The sequence below is a fragment of the Salmo salar genome, chromosome ssa05, assembly GCF_905237065.1.
Source record: "Salmo salar chromosome ssa05, Ssal_v3.1, whole genome shotgun sequence".
Lineage (NCBI taxonomy): Eukaryota > Metazoa > Chordata > Actinopteri > Salmoniformes > Salmonidae > Salmo > Salmo salar.
The window spans coordinates 18,166,026-18,192,466 of NC_059446.1; the positions used below are offsets into that span (position 1 = coordinate 18,166,026).

Below are 26,441 nucleotides of genomic sequence, written 5' to 3' on the forward strand. Positions count from 1 at the left end.
GAGTCCACCTGTGGTAAATTCAATTGCTTGGACATGATTTGGAAAGGCACACACCTGTCTATATAAGGTCCCACAGTTGACAGTGCATGTCAGAGCAAAAACCAAGCCATGAGGTCGAAGGAATTGTCCGTGGAGCTCCGGGACAGGATTGTGTGAGGCAAAGATCTGGGGAAGGGTACCAAAAAAACATCTGCAGCTTTGAAGGTCCCGAAGAGCAAAGTGGCCTCCATCATTCTTAAATGGAAGAATTTTGGAAACACCAAGACTCTTCCTAGAGCTGGCCTCCCGGCCAAACTGATCGATCGGGGGAGAAGGGTCTTGGTCGGGGAAGTGACCAAGAACCCGATGGTCACTCTGACAGAGCTCCAGAGTCCCTCTATGGAGATGTTAAATCAGTTTCTCGACAATATTCGTTTGACCGTTTGAAATAAACAACCCCTTGTCCTGACAAGGTAACGTACACAGAAATAGATCTAGTTATAAAGATGCTTACCACATACCGTTCCCTCCACCGCTCTAGCATAAACAAGTAAAGTCAAGCCTGAACAACAAACATGTTTCGTTACAATTTCTGGAGTCGGCGCTGACTGAACTAAAGCCTTGAGCGTTTGGTAAAGTCATAAACATGTTAAAAAATGGTCGGTGAGAGACACAAATGTGTGGTCTCAAGTTTAAACAAAAGTAAGTCCAGGAAGTGGTTTTGGGGATAGAGGGTCATAACAATCAGGTCTGCCTCTCCCACTCTCACAGCAGAGGTGTGTTCAGTTCGCTTGAACATTTGCTACGTTGCGGAACGGTTTGTACTGAACAACACGTTTCCCTAATACGTAATTGAACACACTTTTGATTTAATGTACATAATTGCTGTTAGCAAGAAAAAACAATCCACTTGATGCATCTCTTGTAGAGAATGGAAAGGCATGAAAGGGGTTTAACCGTCAAAATAAAAAAAGTTTAGTAGCGTATGGTTGTGTTCAGTATGGAATAAACGTTTAGAAGGGAATAAAACTGGGTACTATCGTCCTGAATTTGTCCAATAATTTTTGCTACAGCGTTCCTTACTAAAAACTACCCTACCCAGACAACAATGTTGCAGACAGCGGCACTGCACTCTGTAAAAGACACTTATGTAACAACCCGTTCCCATTATTTTTTTGTTATGAAACGAAGAAAATGCAGTATTTTGGTACGTCTGTGCTTCTTTACCCTTGACTCTGTCTTTTGTTAAAATACTAGTGTGTTTTTGCCACATGAAATCATAGGTCAACAGTCTCTTTAGTTGAGTTAGCTAGCTAACGTTAGCTACTACTGGCTAAATTCTACCTCGTTAGCTAGCTAGCCATGCTAACTAGAGTACATTTACACTGTGTGTTGACTGTACAATTTCGACCGATAATAACTAAAGGTATATGTATAAAGTAGGTTAACTGGGTAGCCAGCTATGTCCACAAGTGTATAGCTACAGATACTATCACGTTTGTTTAATGCTTCTCCACACTAGCTAACTAGCCAGGACAGCTAACAAATGCTCAGAACATAATCACTGGAGTAAGTAGTTAGTTGATTTGCAAGGGACAGGACAACGTGTAACTTGCTGTGAATTACTGTAGATAATGACTGAACTGTTGTTGTATTCATGCTGTGACTAGTGTCTTCTAACTTTAAATTGGCCAAGCGTCAATCTCAGTGGAAAGATTCAAGGGACTAGGTATGTTGACTATATTTATCAAGTAAAAAAAAGACTAGCTATGTTGACTATATTTATCAAGTAAAAAAAAGACTAGCTATGTTGACTGTATTTATCAAGTAAAAAAAAGACTAGCTATGTTGACTATATTTATCAAGTTAAAAAAGACTAGCTATGTTGACTATATTTATCAAGTAAAAAAAAGACTAGCTATGTTGACTATATTTATCAAGTAAAAAAAAGACTAGCTATGTTGACTATATTTATCAAGTAAAAAAAAGACTAGCTATGTTGACTATATTTATCAAGTAAAAAAAAGACTAGCTATGTTGACTATATTTATCAAGTAAAAAAAAGACTAGCTATGTTGACTATGCTCAAAGCCTGCAAAATATATGACGCCCTCTTTGCTCTTGTTGTGTTGCAGTGACTGAGTGGACTCTCCTCTTTGTCCTGTTGCTGACCGCTGTCTTTTCAATGACATCCTACTGACTGAACGGTATATGTGACAACGGCACCCTATTATCACATTATATGGGGAAAGTATTTGTAAATGTCTTTGATGCAATAGGCAAATGATTGATAACTCATCCCCAGATATAGTTTTTATACTTGCCACTACTGATATTTTCCTACGTCTTTTCTTCTCCGTAGGTCATTTGTTTTGTAAACTCTATAGGCAACAATACTTCCCACCATGCAGTTGGAGGCCCAGCTGCGTCTTTGTCAGAGCTGTCTATGGTGCTGCAAGAGCGGACTGCGCCTGCTCTTTCAGAGCTCTGTGCACAGGTATGCTCTCTCCCTCTACAGTATTTACCTTTGTGCACAGCTATACAATGTGCATGCCGGTGTGTTTGTGTGCATTTGACACTTGTCTAATTACACTGTACTTACACTAGTATGTTGATGATTGTGGTCTGTTAGGCATTGTTGAGTCCATGGTTCCAATACTGTACTGTATGTGGTCCCAGTACTGTGTGTTGTTATCCTGTATAATTAGCATTCATTGTGTCTCATTGCAGAGCGGCATTTAACCACTACGACCTTCTTGGTGTAAAACCTGATGCCACACTGGAGCAAATCAAGAATGCATTTTTCGATAAATCCAAAAAGGTACAACAATCTCCTAACCTATCAACTTAAAGCTTTAAATACTTAGTAAATTCATAAAAGGCACATGGTTTAATGGTTTAAGCAGCACATATTTAGGGTTTATTGTTGCATGCAATTATGGTTTATAAGGAATTGCAGCTTCTCTCTCCAACCACATGAGTGCACTCTTCCACAGTATTTTTCTATCTTCCAACATCACATTCCCACCTTGTTCATGTATAAATATACAGTGAGCTCCAAAAGTATTGGGGCAGTGACACGTTTTGTTTTGGCACTGTACTCCAACACTTTGAATTTGAAATGATACAGTGACTATGAGGTTAATGTGCATTTTCATCCATATCGGTTGAACCTTTTAGAAATTACAGCATGTATTGTACATAGTAACCCCCATTTTAGGGGACCAAAAATATTGGGACAAATTCACTTATGTCTATTAAAGTAGTCAAAAACATGATTACGTTAAGTTTGTGAAACAACAAACTTGTTGGATGCATTTGCTGTTTGTTTTGGTTGTGTTTCAGATAATTTTGTGCCCAATAGAAATTAATGGTAAATAATGTTTTGTCATTTTGGAGTCACATTTATTGTAAATAGGAATAGAATATGTTTCTAAACACTATATTAATGTGGCTGCTACCATGATTATGGATTATCCTGAATGAATCGTGAGTGAGAAAGTTAGACACACAAATATCATACCCCCAAGACATGCTAACCTCTCACCGTTACAATAACAGGGGATGTTAGCATTTTTTGGGGGTGTTATGATATTTGTGCATCTAACTTTCTCACTAATCATTATTCACGATTCATTCAGGACTGCCCGTAATCATGGTAACATCCACATTAATGTAGAAGAGACATTCTGTTCTTACAAGGACAGTGACTCCAAAATGATAGTCACAAGCGAGATGTAATCATTGCGTGCTAGGAATATGGGACCAAATACTAAACTTTTGATTACTTTAATAAACATATAAGTGAATTTGTCCCAATATTTTTGGTCCCCTAAAATGGGGGGGACTATGTATAAAAAGTGCTGTAATTTCTAAACGGTTCACCCGATATGGATGAAGATTCCCTCAAATTAAAGCTGAGGGTCTCATACTCGTGTCATTTCAAATCCAAAGTGCTGGAGTACAGAGCCAAAACAACAAATGTGTCACTGTCCCAATACTTTTGGAGCTCACTGTTGTACTGTTTGTTTTGGTGTTGTGAGGATCTCTATGTTAACAGGGATGTACAGTATATTTACCAGTACATATTTGTATTGTGTGTGTGTTGTATTATGTCAGTACATGAGTTTTCTGCAGTTTGTAGCTACACAGTAAGTTTATATCTATCTGTATGTATGCATGTACAGTAGTAACCCTGGTTTGTCCTAATCCTCATCCTGACTGCTCAAATATAGTGTACACACATCCATTTAGCACTGACTGAAACAGCGGGAGCATTCAACAGTGTGCTGGTATCTACTGCTTTTTCATCACTAATCCTCACTGCCCCCTGTCTCTCTACCAGATGCACCCAGACAGTGACCCGTCTAACCCGGGGCTGCATGGCCAGTTTGTGGAGCTGAACGAGGCCTACAGGGTGCTGAGTAAGGAGGTGTCCAGGAGAGAGTACGACCTGCGGCTACGGCACCCTTACACCGGGGGACAGGCCTTCAGACCCACCTCCACATACAACCCCAGGTACATAAACAAATGTGCACACACTCAAGCAAGCAGGGACTAACCCATGCATGCACACACACACACACACACACACACACGTGTCCCATTATTCCTGGTGAAAACCAAACACTGCATTCCATGGTGTTGGTGGTAGTGTGATGGTTTGGGGATGCTTTGCTGCCTCAGGACCTGGATGACTTGCCTTAATTGAAGGAACCATACATTCTGCTCTGTATCAGTGAATTCTACAGGAGAATGTCAGGCCATCCGTCTGTGAGCTGAAGCTGAAGGACAGCTGGGTCATGCAGCAAGACAATGATTCTACATAAAAATGGCTAAAAATATACACATTTGAAGTTTTGGAATTGCCTATTCAAAGTCCAGACCTAATCCCAATTGAGAATTTGTGGCAGGACTTGAAACGAGCAGTTCATGCTTGAAAACCCACATATGTCGCTGAGTTAAAGCAGTTCTGCATGCAAGAGTGGGCTAATATGCCTCCACAGCGATGTTAGAGACTGATCAACAACTACAGGAAGTATTTGGTTGGAATCATTGCAGCTAAAGGTGGGGGGGAAGTTACTTTTTCACACAGGGGAATTGGGTGTTGCACAACTTTGTTAAGTAAATAAATAAAACGAGTATCAATTTTGTTTATTTGTAAACTCAGGTTATTTTTATCTAATTAGGTTTTGGTTGAAAATCTGATAACATTCAGTATCAAAAATATGCAAAAGTAGAGAAAATTTGAAAATACTTTTTCACGGCACTGTATATACTGTATTTGTATTTATTATGGATCCCCATTAGTTCCTGCCAAGGCAGCAGCTGCTCTTCCTGAGGTCCAGCAAAATTAAGGCAGTTTATACCATTTTAAAAACATTACAATACATTCACAGATGCTATCTTCTGTATACCACCCCTACCTTGTCACAGCACAACTGATTGGCTCAAATGCATTAAGAAGGAAAGAAATTCCACAAATTAACTTTTAACAAGGCACACCTATTAATTGAAATGCATTCCAGGTGACTAGCTCATGAAGCTGGTTGAGAGAATGCCAAGGGTGTGCAAAGCTGTCATCAAGGCAAAGGTTGGCTACTTTGAAGAATTTCAAATATAAAATATATTTGAATTTGTTTAACACTTTCCTGGTCACTACAGGATTCCATATGTGTTATTTCATAGTTTGTATGTCTTCACTATTATTCTACAATGTAGAAAATAGTACAAACAAAGAAAAACCGTTGAATGAGATTGTGTATCCAAACTTTTGACTTGATTTGATTTACTGTATATATACTCTGGACTGTGAAATTGCTCATCCTAATATTTCTTAGTTCCATTCTTTTACTTTTTAGATTTGTGTGTATTGTTAGATATTACTGCAGTGTTGGAGCTAGGAACAAATGCATTTCGCTACACCCACAATAACATCTGCTAAATATGTGTATGTGACCAATAGAATTGTATTTTATTTGACACACGCACAAACAGCCCTGTGTGAGTTCATACACAAATCTCAAGAGTTTTATTCCCCTTTTCTCTCTCTCTGTCTACCTCTCTCAGGGCGGAAGCTCAGGAGAGTATGCGCTACTGGGATCAGTTCAAACACTCTCAGCCTCAGGAGACCACAGCCGAGGCGTGGGAGAGGAAGAGGAAGAGGAACTTTAGAATAGTTAGCTACTGTATGCTCATCATGGGCCTGAGCATCAGCGCTCACGTTCTCTTCTTCAGGTAACGTCATGGGCCTGAGCATCAGCGCTCACGTTCTCTTCTTCAGGTAACGTCATGGGCCTGAGCATCAGCGCTCACGTTCTCTTCTTCAGGTAACGTCATGGGCCTGAGCATCAGCGCTCACGTTCTCTTCTTCAGGTAACGTCATGGGCCTGAGCATCAGCGCTCACGTTCTCTTCTTCAGGTAACGTCATGGGCCTGAGCATCAGCGCTCACGTTCTTTTCTTCAGGTAACGTCATGGGCCTGAGCATCAGCGCTCACGTTCTCTTCTTCAGGTAACGTCATGGGCCTGAGCATCAGCGCTCACGTTCTCTTCTTCAGGTAACGTCATGGGCCTGAGCATCAGCGCTCACGTTCTCTTCTTCAGGTAACGTCATGGGCCTGAGCATCAGCGCTCACGTTCTCTTCTTCAGGTAACGTCATGGGCCTGAGCATCAGCGCTCACGTTCTCTTCTTCAGGTAACGTCATGGGCCTGAGCATCAGCGCTCACGTTCTCTTCTTCAGGTAACGTCATGGGCCTGAGCATCAGCGCTCACGTTCTCTTCTTTAGGTAACATCATGGGCCTGAGCATCAGCGCTCACGTTCTCTTCTTCAGGTAACGTCATGGGCCTGAGCATCAGCGCTCACGTTCTCTTCTTTAGGTAACGTCATGGGCCTGAGCATCAGCACTCACGTTCTCTTCAGGTAACATCATGGGCCTGAACATCAGCACTCACGTTCTCTTCAGGTAACATCATGGGCCTGAGCATCAGCACTCACGTTCTCTTCAGGTAACATCATGGGCCTGAGCATCAGCACTCACGTTCTCTTCAGGTAACATCATGGGACTGAGCGTCAGCGCTCACGTTCTCTTCAGGTAACATCATGGGCCTGAGCATCAGCACTCACGTTCTCTTCAGGTAACATCATGGGCCTGAGCATCAGCGCTCACGTTCTCTTCAGGTAACATCATGGGCCTGAGCATCAGCACTCACGTTCTCTTCAGGTAACATCATGGGACTGAGCGTCAGCGCTCACGTTCTCCTCAGGTAATATGGGAAAAGACCAGAGTGAAACTGGTACTTGGACATTAATACTGTATGTATTTACACTCTCAGCACATAATTAAATAAGACATGCAGTACTTCTGTCACTCAAATGCATTTCTGAGTAATGTGCCAAAATGTGACATTTGACTATTACTGCTATTACTATGTTTTTACTCATTCATTGTCTAGACTAAATAGTCTGTAGACTCCGATAACTGTCTGTTTTGTAGGCACAGGTGCCCCTGGCTCAGACCCAGGTTGTGCTGTCATATATCTGGTAATCTGTGTTTTGGCACGATGACTTGAAAGCACTTTTATTATTTGTAGAGATTCAACTTTTCCTGGTATGACTATTTGTACTAGTACAGAATAATAAAACATGAATAATAATCAAAATACCAATTGAACTGGCAATGATATTCCACTGTGTGTAGGTCTGTGTTGTCTGACAGGTCTATCTGTCTTCCTGTCACACAGAAAGTTGGAGTCAGTCCATAACAACTTCATGGACGAGAAGGACAGGGTCATCACACAGATCTACAACGAGTCCAAAGAAAGGGCAAGGTGTGTGACAATTCAAAAGTGTTTATTACATGTGTTACTACACTGTTCTAGTTACGGTAGTGGTAATTATCAACATTGCATCGAGTATGTATTAATATGATTTGTTTGTAGGATATAGCCGAGACTGGACCTGATTTCTTCATTTTGATTTGCAGAGTGAACGGGTTTAAGAAGCAGACGGAGATTCTCAGACAGAAACATGCAGACTTCCTGGAGAAATACAAAATCACTCGCAACAGTGGAGAGGACAAGTAGGAGTTTCGTAGAATAAGAGTACACCTTAAAACAAGGTGGATTGAGTTGGCGGAAGGCCAATGAAGAAGAATGGAGTCAGTCAGGAAGGGGAGTGAATGGTTGAATGTGTTAGGAGTAGTTAGCTTTCAAAGAAAATAACATTGGGGCAAATGTTGATGATGTGCACAGCTGACATTTGCTTGGACCTCGGATACTAAGCTGAGGAGTAAAAAAGAAGATGTGTATTAGCTGGGATATTGTAACAACATAGTATGTAATGCCTGGGTGAAACTGGAACAGCATATGGGGTACATGTCTTTGTCACAGTAGAAAGTCGACCCCAGCCGTTCTAGGTTTCTTCAGAAGGAGAATAAGTTTGTGGAGGTTTGGTCTGGTATCACAAGACTAACAGCCGTAGGACCTGGTCGTTTGCAGCACATCTCTTCCTCTGTTGGATGGAACCAAGACTCCTGTTAGCCAGTTGCTAATTGGTTGGCAGTGACATGCTGTTTTCCCCCAGGCCCGTTCAGAGGCAGTCTGATGGGGGTTCATATGACAGTGTGAATTTGCCCACTGGAGATGCAGTACAGTGTTGCGTACTGAAGACAAATCAAAGGTAAAATCCCTTAATGACGGATAGGGGGTGCTGTGCACAGCTGCACTTGAACTAATGGGATTCAGTCATTGTGCCTCTGTGTCAATGATATCATGGAACTCTTGACACCGCTACTGGGCCCATGGTGGAGCCAAATACAGTCATAAAGTTTTTCCTGACAATGATACCTATAGGCAATATTTCGGGCCTAGAGCATTTCCTGGTCATATGATGAGGGAAAACTGTTCCCAGATACAGTGCATTCGGAAAGTAGTCAGACCCCTTGACTTTTTCCACATTTTGCTACATTACAGCCTTATTCTAAAATTGATTAAATCGTTTTTTCCCCCTCATCAATCTACACACAATACCCCATAATGACAAAGTAAAAACAGGTTTTTAGAAATGTTTGCAACTTTATAAAAAAAAAAACTGAAATATGACATTTACATAGTATTCAGACCCTTTACCCAGTACTTTGTTAAAGCACCTTTGGCATTCTTCTCTGTAGTTCTTCTCAAGCTCTGACAGGTTGGATGGGGAGTGTTGCTGCACAGCTATTTTCAGGTTTCTCCAGAGATGTTTGATCGGGTTCAAGTCCGGGCTCTGGCTGGGCCACAGTAGGACATTCAGAGACTTGTCCCGAAGCCACTCCTGCATTGTCTTGGCTGTGGGCTTAGGGTCAATGTCCTGTTGGAAGATGAACCTTCTCCCCAGTCTGAGGTCCTGAGCGCTCTGGAACAGGTTTTCATCAAGGATCTCTCTGTACTTTGCTCTGTTCATCTTTCCCTCGATCCCGACCAGTCTCCCAGTCCCTGCTGCTTTAAAACATCCCACAGTATGATGCTGCCACCACCATGCTTCACCGTAGGTATGGTGCCAGGATTCCTCCAGACGTGACACTTAGCATTCAGGCCAAAGAGTTCAATCTTGGTTTCATCAGACCAGAGAATCTTGTTTCTCATGGTCTGAGAGTCTTTAGGTGCCTTTTGGCAAACTCCAAGCGGGCTGCCATGTGCCTTTTACTGAGGAGTGGCTTCCGTCTGGTCACTCTACCATAAAGCCTGAATGGTGGAGTGCTGCAGAGATGGTTGTCCTTCTGGAAGTTTCTCCCATCTTTACAGAGGAACTCTGGAGCTCTGTCAGAGTGACCATCGTATTGTTGGTCACCTCCCTGACCAAGTCCCTTCTCCCCCGATTGCTCGGTTTGGCCGGGTGGCCAGGTCTAGGAAGCGTCTTGGTGGTTCCAAACTTCTTCCATTTTAGAATGATGGGATTCTCCGGGACCTTCAATGCTGCAGAAATGTTTTGGTATCCTTCCCCAGATCTGTGCGTCGACATAATTCTGTCTTGGAGCTTTGCGGACTATTTCTTCGACCTCATGGCTTTGTTTTTGCTCTGACATGCACTGTCAACTGTGGGACCTTATATAGACAGGTGTGTGTGCCTTTCCAAATCATGTCTAATCAATTGAATTTACCACAGGTGGAATCCAAGTTGTCAAAACATCTCAAGGATGATCAATGGAAACAGGATGCACCTGAGCTCAATTTCGAGTCTCATAGCAAAGGGTCGGAATACTGTATGTTAATAAGGTATTTCTTTTTTTAATTTATACATTTGCAAAGATTTCTAAAAACCTGTTTTCGCTTTGTCATTATGGCGTGTTATTTGTATATTGAGAAATTTTTTTTATTTAAAAATGTTAGATTAAGGCTGTAATGTAACAAAATGTGGAAAAAGGGAAGGGGTCTGAATACTTTCTGAATGCACTGTATAATGTATATTTTTTTATTGAAAGGACATGGAATCAAGAAAAACTTGAAAATGAAGTCATATAATGACTTTCTAAAATTGTATTTAATTGTACCCTTGTCTGATGTTAACAAATGAATTTTAGGAATGTTAATTATACTATGGAAATATTAGATTTATTGCCCATGTGGGCAGCTTCAATCTCTGAGATGAGGAAATTGTATTTAATTTATTGCTATGTTGACTGCCAACTGACACTTACCATAATGCCTTGTTTCAGTGTCTTATTAGTCACAGATTGTGTTTCAGAGTGATTTTTTTATGACCGCATTAACTCTTCCTGGTGTCATGGATTCCTAAATAAACACTGTTCCTCTGGTCTCAACCCAAATCATCCAATGTTTGTTTTTCACTGATTCCACTATTGCGTGTCGTGTCAAGTTTGAGAGTGAGTGAGGGGTGCTGAAAAACATGGGGTGCAGAGTGTTTTAATGACTCCCTGGCCTCAAGTTGTTTCGCAAGCCCCTAGCTGAAACCACAGGAGAGATAACAGGTCCTGGCATACCCACATCCCCCATGTAGTGTATGAGTGCCCCCTCATAACCCAAACACACCACACTGACAGAGACTCTTCTTTCAATGTAAAGAAACTGATGGAAGACAGGGTTCACTGTAGTCTGCTGCTGACAGAGGTTTTGTAACTGTGACTTAAAGTAGTTGGGGCAAATGTGTTATAATTTTCAAATAAATTCACTGGGGGTGATCAGTTATTGCTTGGAGTGTTTTGTGTGTCCTGTCAGTCAGAGAGAGAGCTTGTAGGTGGATTTGAGTGAATGATAAAGGGATTTTCATGCAATACAATACCCCTTTTATTGTATTCTTAGAAAAAATGTATCGTGTGGCTGAGAAAGTGAAGTGGTAAAAGATTGACCGGCTGAATGATTAATTGAAGGGCGACGTTCATCTGTATCCATTGCGCGGTTGCGTCAGTGTCATTTTGAAAAAGTTGGCAGTGCAACGGTTACGCGGAATTCGGAGTGCGTCGAGTGGAGTGCGCCTTCTAATTGTGATCTGAAGGGCAAAGGATATGAGGAACCGATCATGACAAACCAAGAAACGCTGTCAAGGACATTTTCTCTTTATGGACTGCTCTGGCACGATGAACTTCAATATCTTATTCTCAAAAGAGGACATATTGCTTAAAGTATAAGTCGTTGAGGTGCAAGCGTCTTCAGCGAAACGTCATCTATAGGCTCTTTCTCAGAGACACCGCTCTGTATAGGCTACGCAGTGTCATGAAATGTGCGTGTGGCACCGTACCTTATGTGATTCAAGACAGTCGTGTTGGACCTTAAATAAGGGATATTTGTCCTATTTTAACGTTCCTTAAGACAAGGATACAATATTGAACATTTTCTACTCAAGACTATAAATGGACCTGCAGTCACGCCACCCCTGACGCTCATCCACAGACCGTTTCATGGGTTCCCGACCAACAATGGGCGAACCTAACCGGCTTACATGCCCAGACCTCTGGCTTTGGAATATTGGGGGACATCATTCAAAGTTCACACAACTCTTTGTAAAATAGAGGCAACCAAATTGTATTGCATTGAAAGTGATCGACTGAGATTTATCAAATTAGGCTATTTGTAAGAGGCATCATATCTGCGCGCTTGATTGCCAAAAATGATTATTGATGGCAATATATTATACGTTGTTACATTGTAGCTAATTACATTGTGTAATTGTTCATTAATTAATCAAGTCACAGTTTCAAGTCAATCATTGGAGTGTTTGCCTACTCATTTGCTCCTGATTTTTCACGTTCATGCGTAACGGTATGGGAATGCCTCCAGCGCTGTCATTTCATAGGATGGAACCTAAGGACAACAGATGGAATATTGATTGAGTGGAGAGAAACGCAAAACACCAATTAATTGACCAACATTTGGCGTGACTTTTGGTGTACTGCACAATGGGGATTTTGCTTCAAGTTATTCTAGGAATGTTCCTCTTGCTCTCAAGAATACGCACGTCCCATGCCAAGGTATGTCAAATAACTAACTACACGCTGGTAGACTATTGTCTGCATGGGAATCTACAGAATTGAGATTGTTGTATTCCTTTGCACTGTGTTATGCTACAAAGCATCTGGTTTAGTTGAAGGGAAAGTAAAGATAGGAATACAATGAATTTAGTAGCAGTAAAACATATCTAATAAAAGTCTATTTTGAACTGACTCTTGTGTATACATTTCCCACTTTTGGAGATAACCCCCATGGTCATTGACGGTCTTGTATGGAGATTACCCCCATGGTCATTGACGGTCTTGTATGGAGATTACCCCCATGGTCATTGACGGTCTTGTATGGAGATTACCCCCATGGTCATTGACGGTCTTGTATGGAGATTACCCCCATGGTCATTGACGGTCTTGTATGGAGATTACCCCCATGGTCATTGACGGTCTTGTATGGAGATTACCCCCATGGTCATTGACGGTCTTGTATGGAGATTACCCCCATGGTCATTGACGGTCTTGTATGGAGATTACCCCCATGGTCATTGACGGTCTTGTATGGAGATTACCCCCATGGTCATTGACGGTCTTGTATGGAGATTACCCCCATGGTCATTGACGGTCTTGTATGGAGATTACCCCCATGGTCATTGACGGTCTCGTATGGAGATTACCCCCATGGTCATTGACGGTCTTGTATGGAGATTACCCCCATGGTCATTGACGGTCTTGTATGGAGATTACCCCCATGGTCATTGACGGTCTCGTATGGAGATTACCCCCATGGTCATTGACGGTCTTGTATGGAGATTACCCCCATGGTCATTGACGGTCTTGTATGGAGATTACCCCCATGGTCATTGACGGTCTTGTATGGAGATTACCCCCATGGTCATTGACGGTCTTGTATGGAGATTACCCCCATGGTCATTGACGGTCTTGTATGGAGATTACCCCCATGGTCATTGACGGTCTTGTATGGAGATTACCCCCATGGTCATTGACGGTCTTGTATGGAGATTACCCCCATGGTCATTGACGGTCTTGTATGGAGATTACCCCCATGGTCATTGACGGTCTTGTATGGAGATTACCCCCATGGTCATTGACGGTCTTGTATGGAGATTACCCCCATGGTCATTGACGGTCTTGTATGGAGATTACCCCCATGGTCATTGACGGTCTTGTATGGAGATTACCCCCATGGTCATTGACGGTCTTGTATGGAGATTACCCCCATGGTCATTGACGGTCTTGTATGGAGATTACCCCCATGGTCATTGACGGTCTTGTATGGAGATTACCCCCATGGTCATTGACGGTCTCTTATGGAGATTACCCCCATGGTCATTGACGGTCTTGTATGGAGATTACCCCCATGATCATTGACTGTGTGTAGCACCACTCGCTCTCTCCTAGACTCATGTACCATGTTGATACAATGTGGCACAACTCTGCGATACTGACGGGCTGTACTTTGTAACACACGGCAGATGTAGATACTGTACATGAGTTACATATGGGGATAGATAATAATTTGCCAACACAGTAGTCTCCATAAACTTTCAGACACACAATTTTTCACATGGCAGATTGGTTTTATTTATGTCTGGAGTCTTCATATCAAGAACATGTAGTGCCCTGAAGCTGCCCGCCCTGATTGAGCTGTGTGGACGTGGGATATATCAGGTTGGAGGTCCTGGGAATCATCCAGGGAATCATGTTGCACTGGGGCCCCCATATCACTCACTCACTCACTCACACACACACACACACACACACACACACACACACACACACACACACACACACACACACACACACACACACACACACACACACACACACACACACACACACACACAATGTTAGTGGTCACAATGGCTTTTTCTACTTGTCCCCCTGAGAAAGGTTGGGTTAATGGTGGCAGTTAGAGGGTAGAAGCTTCTGATGCTGCAGCTAGCATTGTGTGGTCTGTTGCAAGAGCTTGGCTGGCACTGTTTAGATTACTTGTGTGTGTTTTGAGAAAACGCAAGTGTGTGTGTCAGAGAGGGAGACAGAGTGAGAGTGTGCCAATGCCTGTGTTGGACAGGATCAGATACAACCAGACTGGGAGGGGAATTGTCTCCTCAGGGAAAAGCAATACAAGGAACACACTTGGGGTGACAGTATCAACTTCTTCTAGGGGCCAGTCTGTGGAGTTATAGCCTGTTCTACTCCTTCTAGGGGCCAGTCTGTGGAGTTATAGCCTGTTCTACTCCTTCTAGGGGCCAGTCTGTGGAGCTATAGCCTGTTCTACTCCTTCTAGGGGCCAGTCTGTGGAGCTATAGCCTGTTCTACTCCTTCTAGGGGCCAGTCTGTGGAGTTATAGCCTGTTCTACTCCTTCTAGGGGCCAGTCTGTGGAGTTATAGCCTGTTCTACTCCTTCTAGGGGCCAGTCTGTGGAGTTATAGCCTGTTCTATTCCTTCTAGGGGCCAGTCTGTGGAGCTATAGCCTGTTCTACTCCTTCTAGGGGCCAGTCTGTGGAGTTATAGCCTGTTCTACTCCTTCTAGGGGCCAGTCTGTGGAGTTATAGCCCACCCTACTCATTCTAGAGGCCAGTCTGTGGAGCTATAGCCCACCCAACTCATTCTAGGGGCCAGTCGGTGGAGCTATAGCCCATTCTACTCATTCTAGGGGCCAGTCTGTGGAGTTATAGCCTGTTCTACTCCTTCTAGGGGCCAGTCTGTGGAGCTATAGCCCGTTCTACTCATTCTAGGGGCCAGTCTGTGGAGTTATAGCCTGTTCTACTCCTTCTAGGGGCCAGTCTGTGGAGCTATAACCCGTTCTACTCATTCTAGGGGCCAGTCTGTGGAGTTATAGCCTGTTCTACTCCTTCTAGGGGCCAGTCTGTGGAGCTATAGCCCATTCTACTCATTCTAGGGGCCAGTCTGTGGAGCTATAGCCCATTCTACTCATTCTAGGGGCCAGTCTGTGGAGCTATAGCCCACCCTACTCATTCTAGGGGCCAGTCTGTGGAGCTATAGCCTGCCCTACTCCTGGGGATGTTGTGTACGTATTGATTTGTGATATGAATGAAACACCAGTGTGATCTGACATGTTTCTTGTTGCTCAGACACTTCCGACAGTAAAATGGCCACACACACATCGGTAAACTCAGAATCAAACTGTGCCAAAACAGAAACTGTGGAGAAAGCACGTGGGTGGTGGGGTATGGGGGTGTGGCGATTGAAATGGGGGCAATTGGGCAAAGTCTACATTCTCTCAGCAGTGGCCTTGGTCTACTCAGACCTAATAACGACATTGTGCGTGTGTGTGTGTGTGTGTGTGTGTGTGTGTGTGTGTGTGTGTGTGTGTGTGTGTGTGTGTGTGTGTGTGTGTGTGTGTGTGTGCTTCCATGCTTGTGAGAGTGTGTGTGTAAACTACATAGTATGTATTTTGTGTGTTATTCACCTGGCTAAGGTATTTGATGTCAGTGTAGAGCGTGATAGTGTAGTAGGGGCTGTGAGGTACTAGGGGCTGTGAGGTATTAGGGGCCCTCACTGTATGTAGGGTTATAAACACAGTGACACCAGGGATGTAGTGCTGTCGTAGCGCAGTTGAGCGGTGCTCCCTCATGTTTTTCAATTTGAAAATACACAGAGCTGGTAGAAATATTTCTGGAAAATTAATTCGGATAAATTATATTAAATTACCACTGAAATTCCATGAAAACAATAGAAAGACAAACTACACTGCTCAAAGAAATAAAGGGAACACTTAAACAACACAATGTAACTCCAAGTCAATCACACTTCTGTGAAATCAAACTGTCCACTTAGGAAGCAACACTGATTGACAATAAATTTCACATGCTGTTGTGCAAATGGAATAGACAACAGGTGGAAATTATAGGCAGTTAGCAAGACACCCCCAATAAAGGAGTGGTTCTATAGGTGGGGACCACAGACCACTTCTCAGTTCCTATGCTTCCTGGCTGATGTTTTGGTCACTTTTGAATGCTGGCGGTGCTTTCACTCTAGTGGTAGCATGAGACGGAGTCTACAACCCACACAAGTGGCTCAGGTAGTGCAGCTCATCCAGGATGGCACATCAATGGGAGCTGTGGCAAGAAGGTTTGCTATGTCTGTCAGCGTAGTGTCTAGAGCATGGAGGCGCTACCAGGAGACAGGCCAGTACATCAGGAGACGTGGAGGAGGTCGTAGGAGGGCAACAACCCAGCAGCAGGACCGCTACCTCCGCCTTTGTGCAAGGAGGAGCACTGCCAGAGCCCTGCAAAATGACCTCCAGCAGGCCACAAATGTGCATGTGTCTGCTCAAACGGTCAGAAACAGACTCCATGAGGGTGGTATGAGGGCCCGACGTCCACAGGTGGGGGTTGTGCTTACAGCCCAACACCGTGCAGGACGTTTGGCATTTGCCAGAGAACACCAAGATTGGCAAATTCGCCACTGGCGCCCTGTGCTCTTCACAGATGAAAGCAGGTTCACACTGAGCATGTGACAGACGTGACAGAGTCTGGAGACACCGTGGAGAACGTTCTGCTGCCTGCAACATCCTCCAGCATGACCGTTTTGGCAGTGGGTCAGTCATGGTGTGGGGTGGCATTTCTTTGGGGGCCGCACAGCCCTCCATGTGCTCGCCAGAGGTAGCCTGACTGCCATTAGGTACCGAGACGAGATCCTCAGACCCCTTGTGAGACCATATGCTGGTGCGGTTGGCCCTGGGTTCCTCCTAATGCAAGACAATGCTAGACCTCATGTGGCTGGAGTGTGTCAGCAGTTCCTGCAAGAGGAAGGCATTGATGCTATGGACTGGCCCGCCCGTTCCCCAGACCTGAATCCAATTGAGCACATCTGGGACATCATGTCTCGCTCCATCCACCAACGCCACGTTGCACCACAGACTGTCCAGGAGGTGGCGGATGCTTTAGTCCAGGTCTGGGAGGAGATCCCTCAGGAGACCATCCGCCACCTCATCAGGAGCATGCCCAAGCGTTGTAGGGAGGTCATACAGGCACGTGGAGGCCACACACACTACTGAGCCTCATTTTGACTTGTTTTAAGGACATTACATCAAAGTTGGATCAGCCTGTAGTGTGGTTTTCCACTTTAATTTTGAGTGTGACTCCAAATCCAGACCTCCATGGGTTGATAAATTGGATTTCCATTGATTATTTTTGTGTGATTTTGTTGTCAGCACATTCAACTATGTAAAGAAAAAAGTATTTAACAAGATTATTTATTTCATTCAGATCTAGGATGTGTTGTTTAAGTGTTCCCTTTATTTTTTTGAGCAGTATATATAAATGCTGTATATAGGCTATAGCAGCCTATAGGTCAGAAAATGTTCTTCCCAGTCTTAGCGGTGGTGCAAATGATGAATAACTGTAGCATGTGCAGAGGGTGGAAGGCTTTTGGTTGGAGGCTGGGACACTTTGAGTGGGCCAAATTCGATGTAGCAAGAACTGCCACAGACAGAAAACTCCAGGGGCTGCTAAAACAACTGTCGTCAAAACAGTTTGTTATGGATTTGGGCTCATGTACGACACACTTCAACTCGTCTTACTGTCCAGATGCCTAGCTTACAGAAACGTACCACCTCTATTGCGTATGCAGACAAACTGAATCCCCACATGAACCTTATCATCACACCAATGAGATCTAGGATCCAAATTCACTGTGTGTCTGCCTTGATGTTCATAAAACTCCACAGAGCCCATCTTGTGCAGTGGAACCCAGAATGACATGTGGCCACTTGTTTAGGGTGCTGTCCTTTCAGCACTACTATTTGAAGGGTGCTCAAACCACTTAAAATAACCCTCATAACCAAGATCTGTTGCTGACACCTAATAGTCTTACTCATCACTTACTATTATTATTATTATTATTACAAATAGAAGATTATCACCTCTCACAATGGTGCTTGTTTATTAAAGCTAGATCAGAGCTGAATCAATGTCTCGCAAGATCACAATGATTCATTAGTATTTTACAAAACAGAACCAAGTATCATCGCATATACTGTATCACAGTTACACCAAAAACACCTCTTCAGTCATTTCTTATCTGAAGGCGTTCAAAACTCAACAGGGCACCATTAGGCAGGTGTCAGGGATTTCTTCGTCGTCAGACGATATGGCGAAATCATCGTCGGAAAATGAGGACCAATATGCAGCAGAGTTGTGATAGTTCATTTTGAACATTTAATAAACTCAAAAACGAACATACAAAAATAACAAAACGAACTCACGATTTACAGACAGTCCTGTTAGGCTCACACACGCTAAACAAGAAACAATATCCCACAAATACACAGACAAACACACCCAACTAATATAGGACTTACAATCAAAGGCAACACCACACAGCTGCCTTCAATTGGAAGTCCACCCCAAATAACTCAACATAGAAACAGATTACCTAGACTAAACATAGAATTACATAAACAAGGAACAGTGCCCAAAAACCCCGGAATACATAAATCAAATGCCCTTTTAGAAAAACCACCACCCCGAACCACATAAACCAAATACCCTCTGCCACGTCCTGACCAAACTACAATAACAATTAACCCTTATACTGGCCAGGACGTGACAGCAGGATATACAGTTGAAGTCGGAAGTTTACATACACATTAGCCAAATACATTTAAACTCAGTTTTTCACAATTCCTGACATTTAATCCTAGTAAAGATTTCCTGTCTTAGGTCAGTTAGGATCACCAGATTATTTTAAGAATGTGAAATGTCAGAATAATAGTAGAGAGAATTATTTCTTTCAGCTTTTATTTCTTTCATCATATTCCCAGTGGGTCAGAAGTTTACATACACTCAATTAGTATTTGGTAGCATTGCCTTTAAATTGTTTAACCTGGGTCAAACTTTTCGGGTAGCCTTCCACGAGCTTCCCACAATAAGTTGGGTGAATTTTGGCCCATTCCTCCTGACAGAGCTGGTGTAACTGAGTCAGGTTTGTAGGCCTCCCTGCTCACACACACTTTTTCAGTTCTGCCCACAAATGTTCTATTGGATTGAGGTCAAGGCTTTGTGATGGCCACTCCAATACCTTGACTTTGTTGTCCTTAAGCCATTTTGCCACAACTTTGGAAGTATGCTTGGGGTCATTGTCCATTTGGAAGACCCATTTGCGACCAAGTTTAAACTTCCTGACTGATGTCTTGAGATGTTGCTTCAATATATCCACATAATTTTCCTCCCTCATGATGCCATCTATTTTGTGCACCAGTCCCTCCTGCAGCAAAGCACCCCCACAACATGATGCTGCCACCCCCGTGCCTCACGGTTGGGATGGTGTTATTCGGCTTGCAAGCGTCCCCCTTTTTCCTCCAAACATAACGATGGTCATTATGGCCAAACAGTTCTATTTTTGTTTCATCAGACCAGAGGACATTTCTCCAAAAAGTATGATCTTTGTCCCCATGTGCAGTTGCAAACCATAGTCTGGCTTTTTTATGGCGGTTTTGGAGCAGTGGCTTCTTCCTTGCTGAGCGGCCTTTCAGGTCATGTCGGTATATGACTTGTTTACTGTGGATATAGATACTTTTGTACCGGTTTCCTCCAGCATCTTCACAAGGTCCTTTGCTGTTGTTCTGGGATTGATTTGCACTTTTCGCATCAAAGTACGTTCATTTCTAGGAGACAGAACGCGTCTCCTTCCTGAGCGGTATGACGGCTGCGTGGTCCCATGGTGTTTATACTTGCGTACTATTGTTTGTACAGATGAACGTGGTACCTTCAGGAGTTTGGAAATTGCTCCCAAGGATGAACCAGACTTGTGGAGCTCTACAATTGTTTTTATGAGGTCTTGACCGATTTCTTTTGATTTTCCCATGATGTCAAGCAAAGAGGCACTGAGTTTGAAGGTAGGCCTTGAAATACATCCACAGGTACACCTCCAATTGACTCAAATGATGTCAATTAGCCTATCAGAAGCTTCTAAAGCCATGACATCATTTTCTGGATTTTATCAAGCTGTTTAAAGGCACAGTCAACTTAGTGTATGTAAACTTCTGACCCACTGGAATTGTGATACAGTGAAATAATCTGTCTGTAAACAATTGTTGGAAAAATTACTTGTGTCATGCACACAGTAGATGTCCTAACCGACGTGCCGAAACTATAGTTTGTTAACAAGAAATTTGTGGAGTGGTTGAAAAACGAGTTTTAATGACTCCAACCTAATTGTATGTAAACTTCCGACTTCAACTGTATGCTTTGATTGAAACAAAATACAAGAAAGGCAAATTGTTTGTTAACACCATCTGCTCAAGTTCTATCACGAGACAGGAATTAAAGAAGATCTAAATGCATATTCCCATGAAACTGATTGAGATCAAATGATTGGCATGGAGATGCAGTTTGGACATTTCACCAGTAAAACGTGAAGAATTATCATTCACGATTAACAGTGATGATGTCATGGCCTATTTTGAAATGAAGTATGCCTAACTTGGTGTTTGAGGGTATTCCAAATCTGAAGTGTACTGAGACAATATGTGTGGGCCTAGGCAGATGTTGCAATTGGAGGATGCATTTAATGTTTATAATTCTATAATGATATTCAATAGGCTGCCTCTGTGCAAACTTTGATTGAGAAATGATAAGGTCATTTAAAAAAAGATGTGTGCTCCCTCACCTAAACACCACTGCCTGACACACCTCTTCTTCTGCCACGCTCCTCTTCCAGCTAGCCCACTGGAGACCTGCAGACACCACCCCCAAATCCAGAGAAGGTACTTCCTCTTCCCCAATGTGATACTCCCACCAGCATATGTGAACAGGCTGATGATGAGTAACTATGTGTGTATAAATAACAGATGTGAGAATTAATACTATATTTGTGATGTGTAGTGACCTTGTAAAACTTATGCATCTGAAATGTAAATCCCTCTCTCTCTCTCTCTCTCTCTCTCTCTCTCTCTCTCTCTCTCTCTCTCTCTCTCTCTCTCTCTCTCTCTCCATCCAGTGCGTCGGTGGTTGGAGGTGTACTCTCATAGTGTTTGTGAGCCCAGGGATACCCTGGTGGAGGTGTGGCAGGAGTTGCCAGGGGAGACGCATCACCTCTTTGTGCCCTCCTGTGTGTCGGTCCGCCGCTGTGGCGGGTGCTGCTCCGACGAGGCACTGGAGTGTGTGCCCTCACTCACACAAACTATCACCATGGAGGTACACACACACACACACACACACACACACACACACACACACACACACACACACACACACACACACACACACACACACACACACAATTATTTGTAACTATAATTTGTGTCTTTGTCCTATGCAGCTAATGAAGACCTCCTTTATGAAGCATGAGCTCATCCAGCTGGACTTCATTGAGCACAGCCAGTGTGAGTGCAGGTGAGCACACACACACCACACACACACACACACACACCACACACACCACACACACACACACACACACACACACACACACACACACACACACACACACACACACACACACACACACACACACACACACACACACACACACACACACACACACACACACACGCACACACACAAACCACACTCACAGTATATGCATAAATGTATTCTCAGTGTGTGTCCTCACATAACCTCTCTCCCTTTAGACTAAAACAGGATCTTCAGTCAGCCCCTACCAGGTACAGTACTGTATGTATGTGGCTGTCTGTGTACACTACCGTTCAACAGTTTGGGGTCACCTAGAAATGTCCTTGTGTTTTAATAAAAGCACATTTTTTGTCCATTAAAAGAACATACAGTTGATCAGAAATACAGTGTAGCCATTGTTAAGGTTGTAAATTACTATTGTAGCTGGAAACGGCAGATTTGTTATGGAATATGTACATAGGCGTACAGAGGCCCATTATCAGCAACCATCACCCCTGTGTTCCAATGGCACGTTGTGTTAGCTAATCTAAGTTTATCATTTAAAAGGCTAATTGATCATTAGAAAACCATTTTGCAATTATATTAGCACAGCTGAAAACTGTTGTGTTGATTTTAAAGAAGCAATAAAACTGGCCTTCTTTAGACTAGTTGAGTATCTGGAGCATCAGCATTTGTGGGTTCGATTACAGGCTTGAAAATGGCCAGAAACAAAGAACCTTCTTCTGAAACTCGTCAGTCTAGCAGTGGCAGCTTCATTAAATAGTACCAGCAAAACACCAGTCTCAACGTCAACAGTGAAGAGGTGACTCCGGGATGCTGGCCTTCTAGGCAGAGTTGCAAAGATAAAGCCATATCTCAGACTGGCCAATAAAAAGAAAAGATTTAGATGGGCAAAATAACACAAACACTGGACAGAGGAACTCTGCCTAGAAGGCCAGCATCCCGGAGTCGCCTCTTCACTGTTAACGTTGAGACTGGTGTTTTGCGGGTACTATTTAATGAAGCTGCCAGTTGAGGACCTGTGAGGCGTCTGTTTCTCAAACTAGACACTCTAATGTACTTGTCCTCTTGCTCAGTTGTGCACCGGGGCCTCCCATTCCTTTTTCTATTCTGGTTAGAGCCAGTTTGCGCTGTTCTGTGAAGGGAGTAGTACACAGCGTTGTATGAGATCTTCAGTTTCTTGGCAATTTCTCACATGGAATAGCCTTCATTTCTCAGAACAAGAATAGACTGACGAGTTTCAGAAGAAAGTTATTTTTTTCTGGCCAATTCAAGCCTGTAATCGAACCCACAAATGCTGATGCTCCAGATACTCAACTAGTCTAAAGAAGGCCAGTTGTATTAAAATGATAACCTTGGATTAGCGAACACAACGTGCCATTGGAACACAGGAGTGATGGTTGCTGATAATGGGCCTCTGTACGCCTATATAGATATTTCCATAAAAAAATCTGCCGTTTCCAGCTACAATAGTCATTTACAACATTTACAATGTCTACACTGTATTTCTGATCAATCTTATGTTATTTTAATGGACAAAAAATGTGCTTTTCTTTCAAAAACAAGGACATTTCTAAGTGACCCCAAACTTTTGAATGGTAGTGTACATTTATAGATACTCGTGTAAATGTTCATTTTATGTGTCCTAAACTGTTTATCACATCAAATTGTATGCGCCGAATACAAATGCTTAGTTACAAGCCCTTAACCAAGCCCTTAACCAACAATGCAGTTTTAAGAAAATAGAGTGAAGAAAATATTTACTAAATTAACTAAAGTAAAAAATACAAAATACAGTTTTTGAAGGGTGCTGTGCTGAGCTGTAGAAAGTTATGATTTGTGAAAAACTAAAGTGAGTCTAAGGCAAGGCTTTTGACCATACAGAGGGAGAGCTACTTTTGCTCTGTCACAGCCCACCCCTGACCCAGTGGCAGACTGACTAGCTGGCCTTAGACCAACAGAGCTGGACAGAGGTCAATGCCCACAGAGAGGAAAGTTAGGTAAAGGGTGAGAACAGGGGGATAGAGGTCAATGCCCACAGAGAGGAAAGTTAGGTAAAGGGTGAGAACAGGGGGATAGAGGTCAACGCCCACAGAGAGGAAAGTTAGGTAAAGGGTGAGAACAGGGGGATAGAGGTCAACGCCCACAGAGAGGAAAGTTAGGGAAAGGGTGAGAACAGGGGGATAGAGGTCAACGCCCACAGAGAGGAAAGTTAGGTAAAGGGTGAGAACAGGGGGATAGAGGTCAACGCCCACAGAGAGGAAAGTTAGGTAAAGGGTGAGAACAGGGGGATAGAGGTCAACGCCCACAGAGAGGAAAGTTAGGTAAAGGGTGAGAACAGGGGGATAGAGGTCAACGCCCACAGAGAGGAAAGTTAGGTAAAGGGTGAGAACAGGGGGATAGAGGTCAACGCCCACAGAGAGGAAAGTTAGGGAAAGGGTGAGAACAGGGGGATAGAGGGAAAGAGTGAAAGCTAGAAACGGAGGCAGACATTTTCTTTTCTAATAAGGCTGTTGGACTAAGGGAATCCCCCAAAAATGTAATTTGTGGCAATAACTCAAAAAATCTATAACATATCTATTTAGATTTTGATCTGCTATGGTGATAAATTGTTGTTTGACGCAGATTTATGTCTCTGACTAACAGGCCTGCGAAGCCTCTGAGGAAAGGCAGGAAAAGGGACAGAGGAAAATCCAAAAGAAAGAAAATTGGAACTATCAAAACCACGTAAGTTCAACTAAACATGCAACTCATACAGGTGCCTCAAAATAATGAACCACTAAGTTGTTGCTTCTTTCTCCAGTTATAACACTATCATTTAAAAGCTTTATCACAAGTCTAAGCAAGTGTCTGTTTCTCTGCGGATATGTGTGTTTCTGCACACATATATAATTCCTAGAAAATCGCTCTACCCAGAGAGCAGAAAGAGAGAATTCAGTCCTCCTTTTTCATCCCTTTTCATCAATTCTCCACTCATCATGCTGCGGTCAGTTGTTTGCTGTTATAGGGGTCAGAGTTCACTCAGTCTCTCAGGCCCGTCCATCACTCAGATCAGAAAGCCAATGGTGTCTGTTTAAAGGTTCTGTATTTATTCTATTCGTAAATAGACTATTCTCTTTACCACCCCAGACCCTCCTCTGCCCCCACTACCCCAATTCCTCTCCCTACCACCCTGTCTTCCTTGCCAGCCCCTCGATGTACCCCCTGTCCTGGGAGGAAGTGGACGCTCGATTTACAGTCTTGTCGGTGTCGCTGCAACGTGACCACAGAGAGCTGCAGTCAGAAAGGGAGGAGACTCAACCAGCACCTCTGCAGGTCAGTGTCCAGTGACAGCAAACCGCCATCAGAACCAGAGCGATAGAAGGAGAGCTCTGACCACTACCACAGATATAGTACCAACCGTGACCATGCATCACAACCACATTCAACATGGCTGAACCACAACCCAACATTACGCATTTGATCAATCTGATCTGAACTCTCTCTTGTTTCTTTTTGTTTTAGATGTGAGGCCATGAGGCGGTGATGCTCTCTCTCCACTCTCTCTCTCTCCTCTCTCTCTCTCTCCCCTCTCTCTGTCTCTCCACTGGTTCCAATGTCACTCTCAGCCATGCTTAGCGCAATCCTGGGTACGTCTCTGCAGGGGTGGGGCGGGGAAGCATATTCCTAAGTACTCCCTTCTGTGTCCCTCCTTGCCCTCCAGAAACACCTTCGGGATGTTTTCAGACTCCCTTGACTTTTTCCACATTTTGTTAGGTTACAGTCTTATTCTAAAATTGATTAAATCGTTTTTTTTCTTCATCATCAATCTATACACAATACCCCATAATGACAAAGCAAAAACAGGTTTGTAGAATATTTTGCTAATTTATTAAAAATGTAAAACTGAAATATCACATTTACATAAGTATTCAGACCCTTTACTCAGTATTTTGTTGAAGCACCATTGGCAGCGATAACAGCCTTGAGTCTTCTTGGGTATGACACTACAAGCTTGGCACACCTGTATTTGGGGAATTTCTCCCATTCTTCTCTGCAGATCCTCTCAAGCTCTGTCAGGTTGGATGGGGAGCATTGCTGCACAGCTGTTTTAAGTTCTCTTCAGAGATGTTCGATCGGGTTCAAGCTACTCCTGTGTTGTCTTGGCTGTGTGCTTAGGGTTGTTGCCCTGTTGGAAGGTGAACTTTCGCCCCAGTCTGGAGCAGGTTTTCATCACGGATCGCTCTGTACTTTGCTCCGTTCATCTTTGCCTCGATCCTGACTTGTCTCCCAGTCCCTGCCCCTGAAAAACATCCCCAAAGCATGATGCTGCCACCACCATGCTTCACCGTAGGGATGGTGCCAGGTTTCCTCCAGACGTGAAGCTTGGCATTCAGGCCAAATAGTTCAATCTTGGTTTGATCAGACCAGAGAATCTTGTTTCTCATGGTCTGAGAGTCTTTAGGTGCCTTTTGGCAAACTCCAAGCGGGCTGTCATGTGCCCTTTACTGAGGAGTGGCTTCCGTCTGGCCACTCTTCCATAAAGGCCCGATTGGTGGAGTGCTGCAGAGATGGTTGTCCTTCTGGAAGTTTCTCCCATCTCCACAGAGGAACTCTAGAACTCTGTCAGAGTGACTATC

At 43.4% G+C, this 26,441-nt stretch overlaps 2 protein-coding genes across 4 annotated transcripts; both read left to right on the forward strand.

Moving 5' to 3' along the window:
- The first annotated feature begins 1,044 nt into the window (after positions 1 to 1,044).
- Positions 1,045 to 8,127, forward strand: dnajc4 (DnaJ (Hsp40) homolog, subfamily C, member 4). 3 transcript variants are annotated; one of them, XM_014198958.2, is made up of 9 exons: positions 1,045 to 1,186; positions 1,650 to 1,708; positions 2,115 to 2,186; positions 2,342 to 2,476; positions 2,710 to 2,800; positions 4,325 to 4,497; positions 6,049 to 6,216; positions 7,725 to 7,811; positions 7,967 to 8,127. In XM_014198958.2, the coding sequence occupies exons 4-9, from the start codon at positions 2,385 to 2,387 to the stop codon at positions 8,064 to 8,066; spliced, it is 711 nt and encodes a 236-aa protein (XP_014054433.1). In that variant the 5' UTR covers positions 1,045 to 1,186; positions 1,650 to 1,708; positions 2,115 to 2,186; positions 2,342 to 2,384; the 3' UTR covers positions 8,067 to 8,127. The 3 variants fall into 3 exon arrangements, with proteins under 3 accessions (XP_014054433.1, XP_014054434.1, XP_014054435.1); XM_014198960.2 differs by having other exon boundaries at positions 1,067 to 1,186; positions 1,676 to 1,708; XM_014198959.2 differs by lacking the exon at positions 1,650 to 1,708.
- A 3,257-nt stretch (positions 8,128 to 11,384) lies between these two features.
- LOC106604412 (vascular endothelial growth factor A) lies at positions 11,385 to 25,731 on the forward strand. The gene is made up of 8 exons (XM_045717957.1): positions 11,385 to 12,445; positions 21,128 to 21,173; positions 21,407 to 21,603; positions 21,728 to 21,801; positions 22,041 to 22,073; positions 24,469 to 24,549; positions 24,952 to 25,137; positions 25,327 to 25,731. Exons 1-8 carry the CDS (start codon positions 12,374 to 12,376, stop codon positions 25,346 to 25,348), a joined length of 711 nt encoding a protein of 236 aa, XP_045573913.1. The 5' UTR covers positions 11,385 to 12,373; the 3' UTR covers positions 25,349 to 25,731.
- Positions 25,732 to 26,441: the final 710 nt, after the last annotated feature.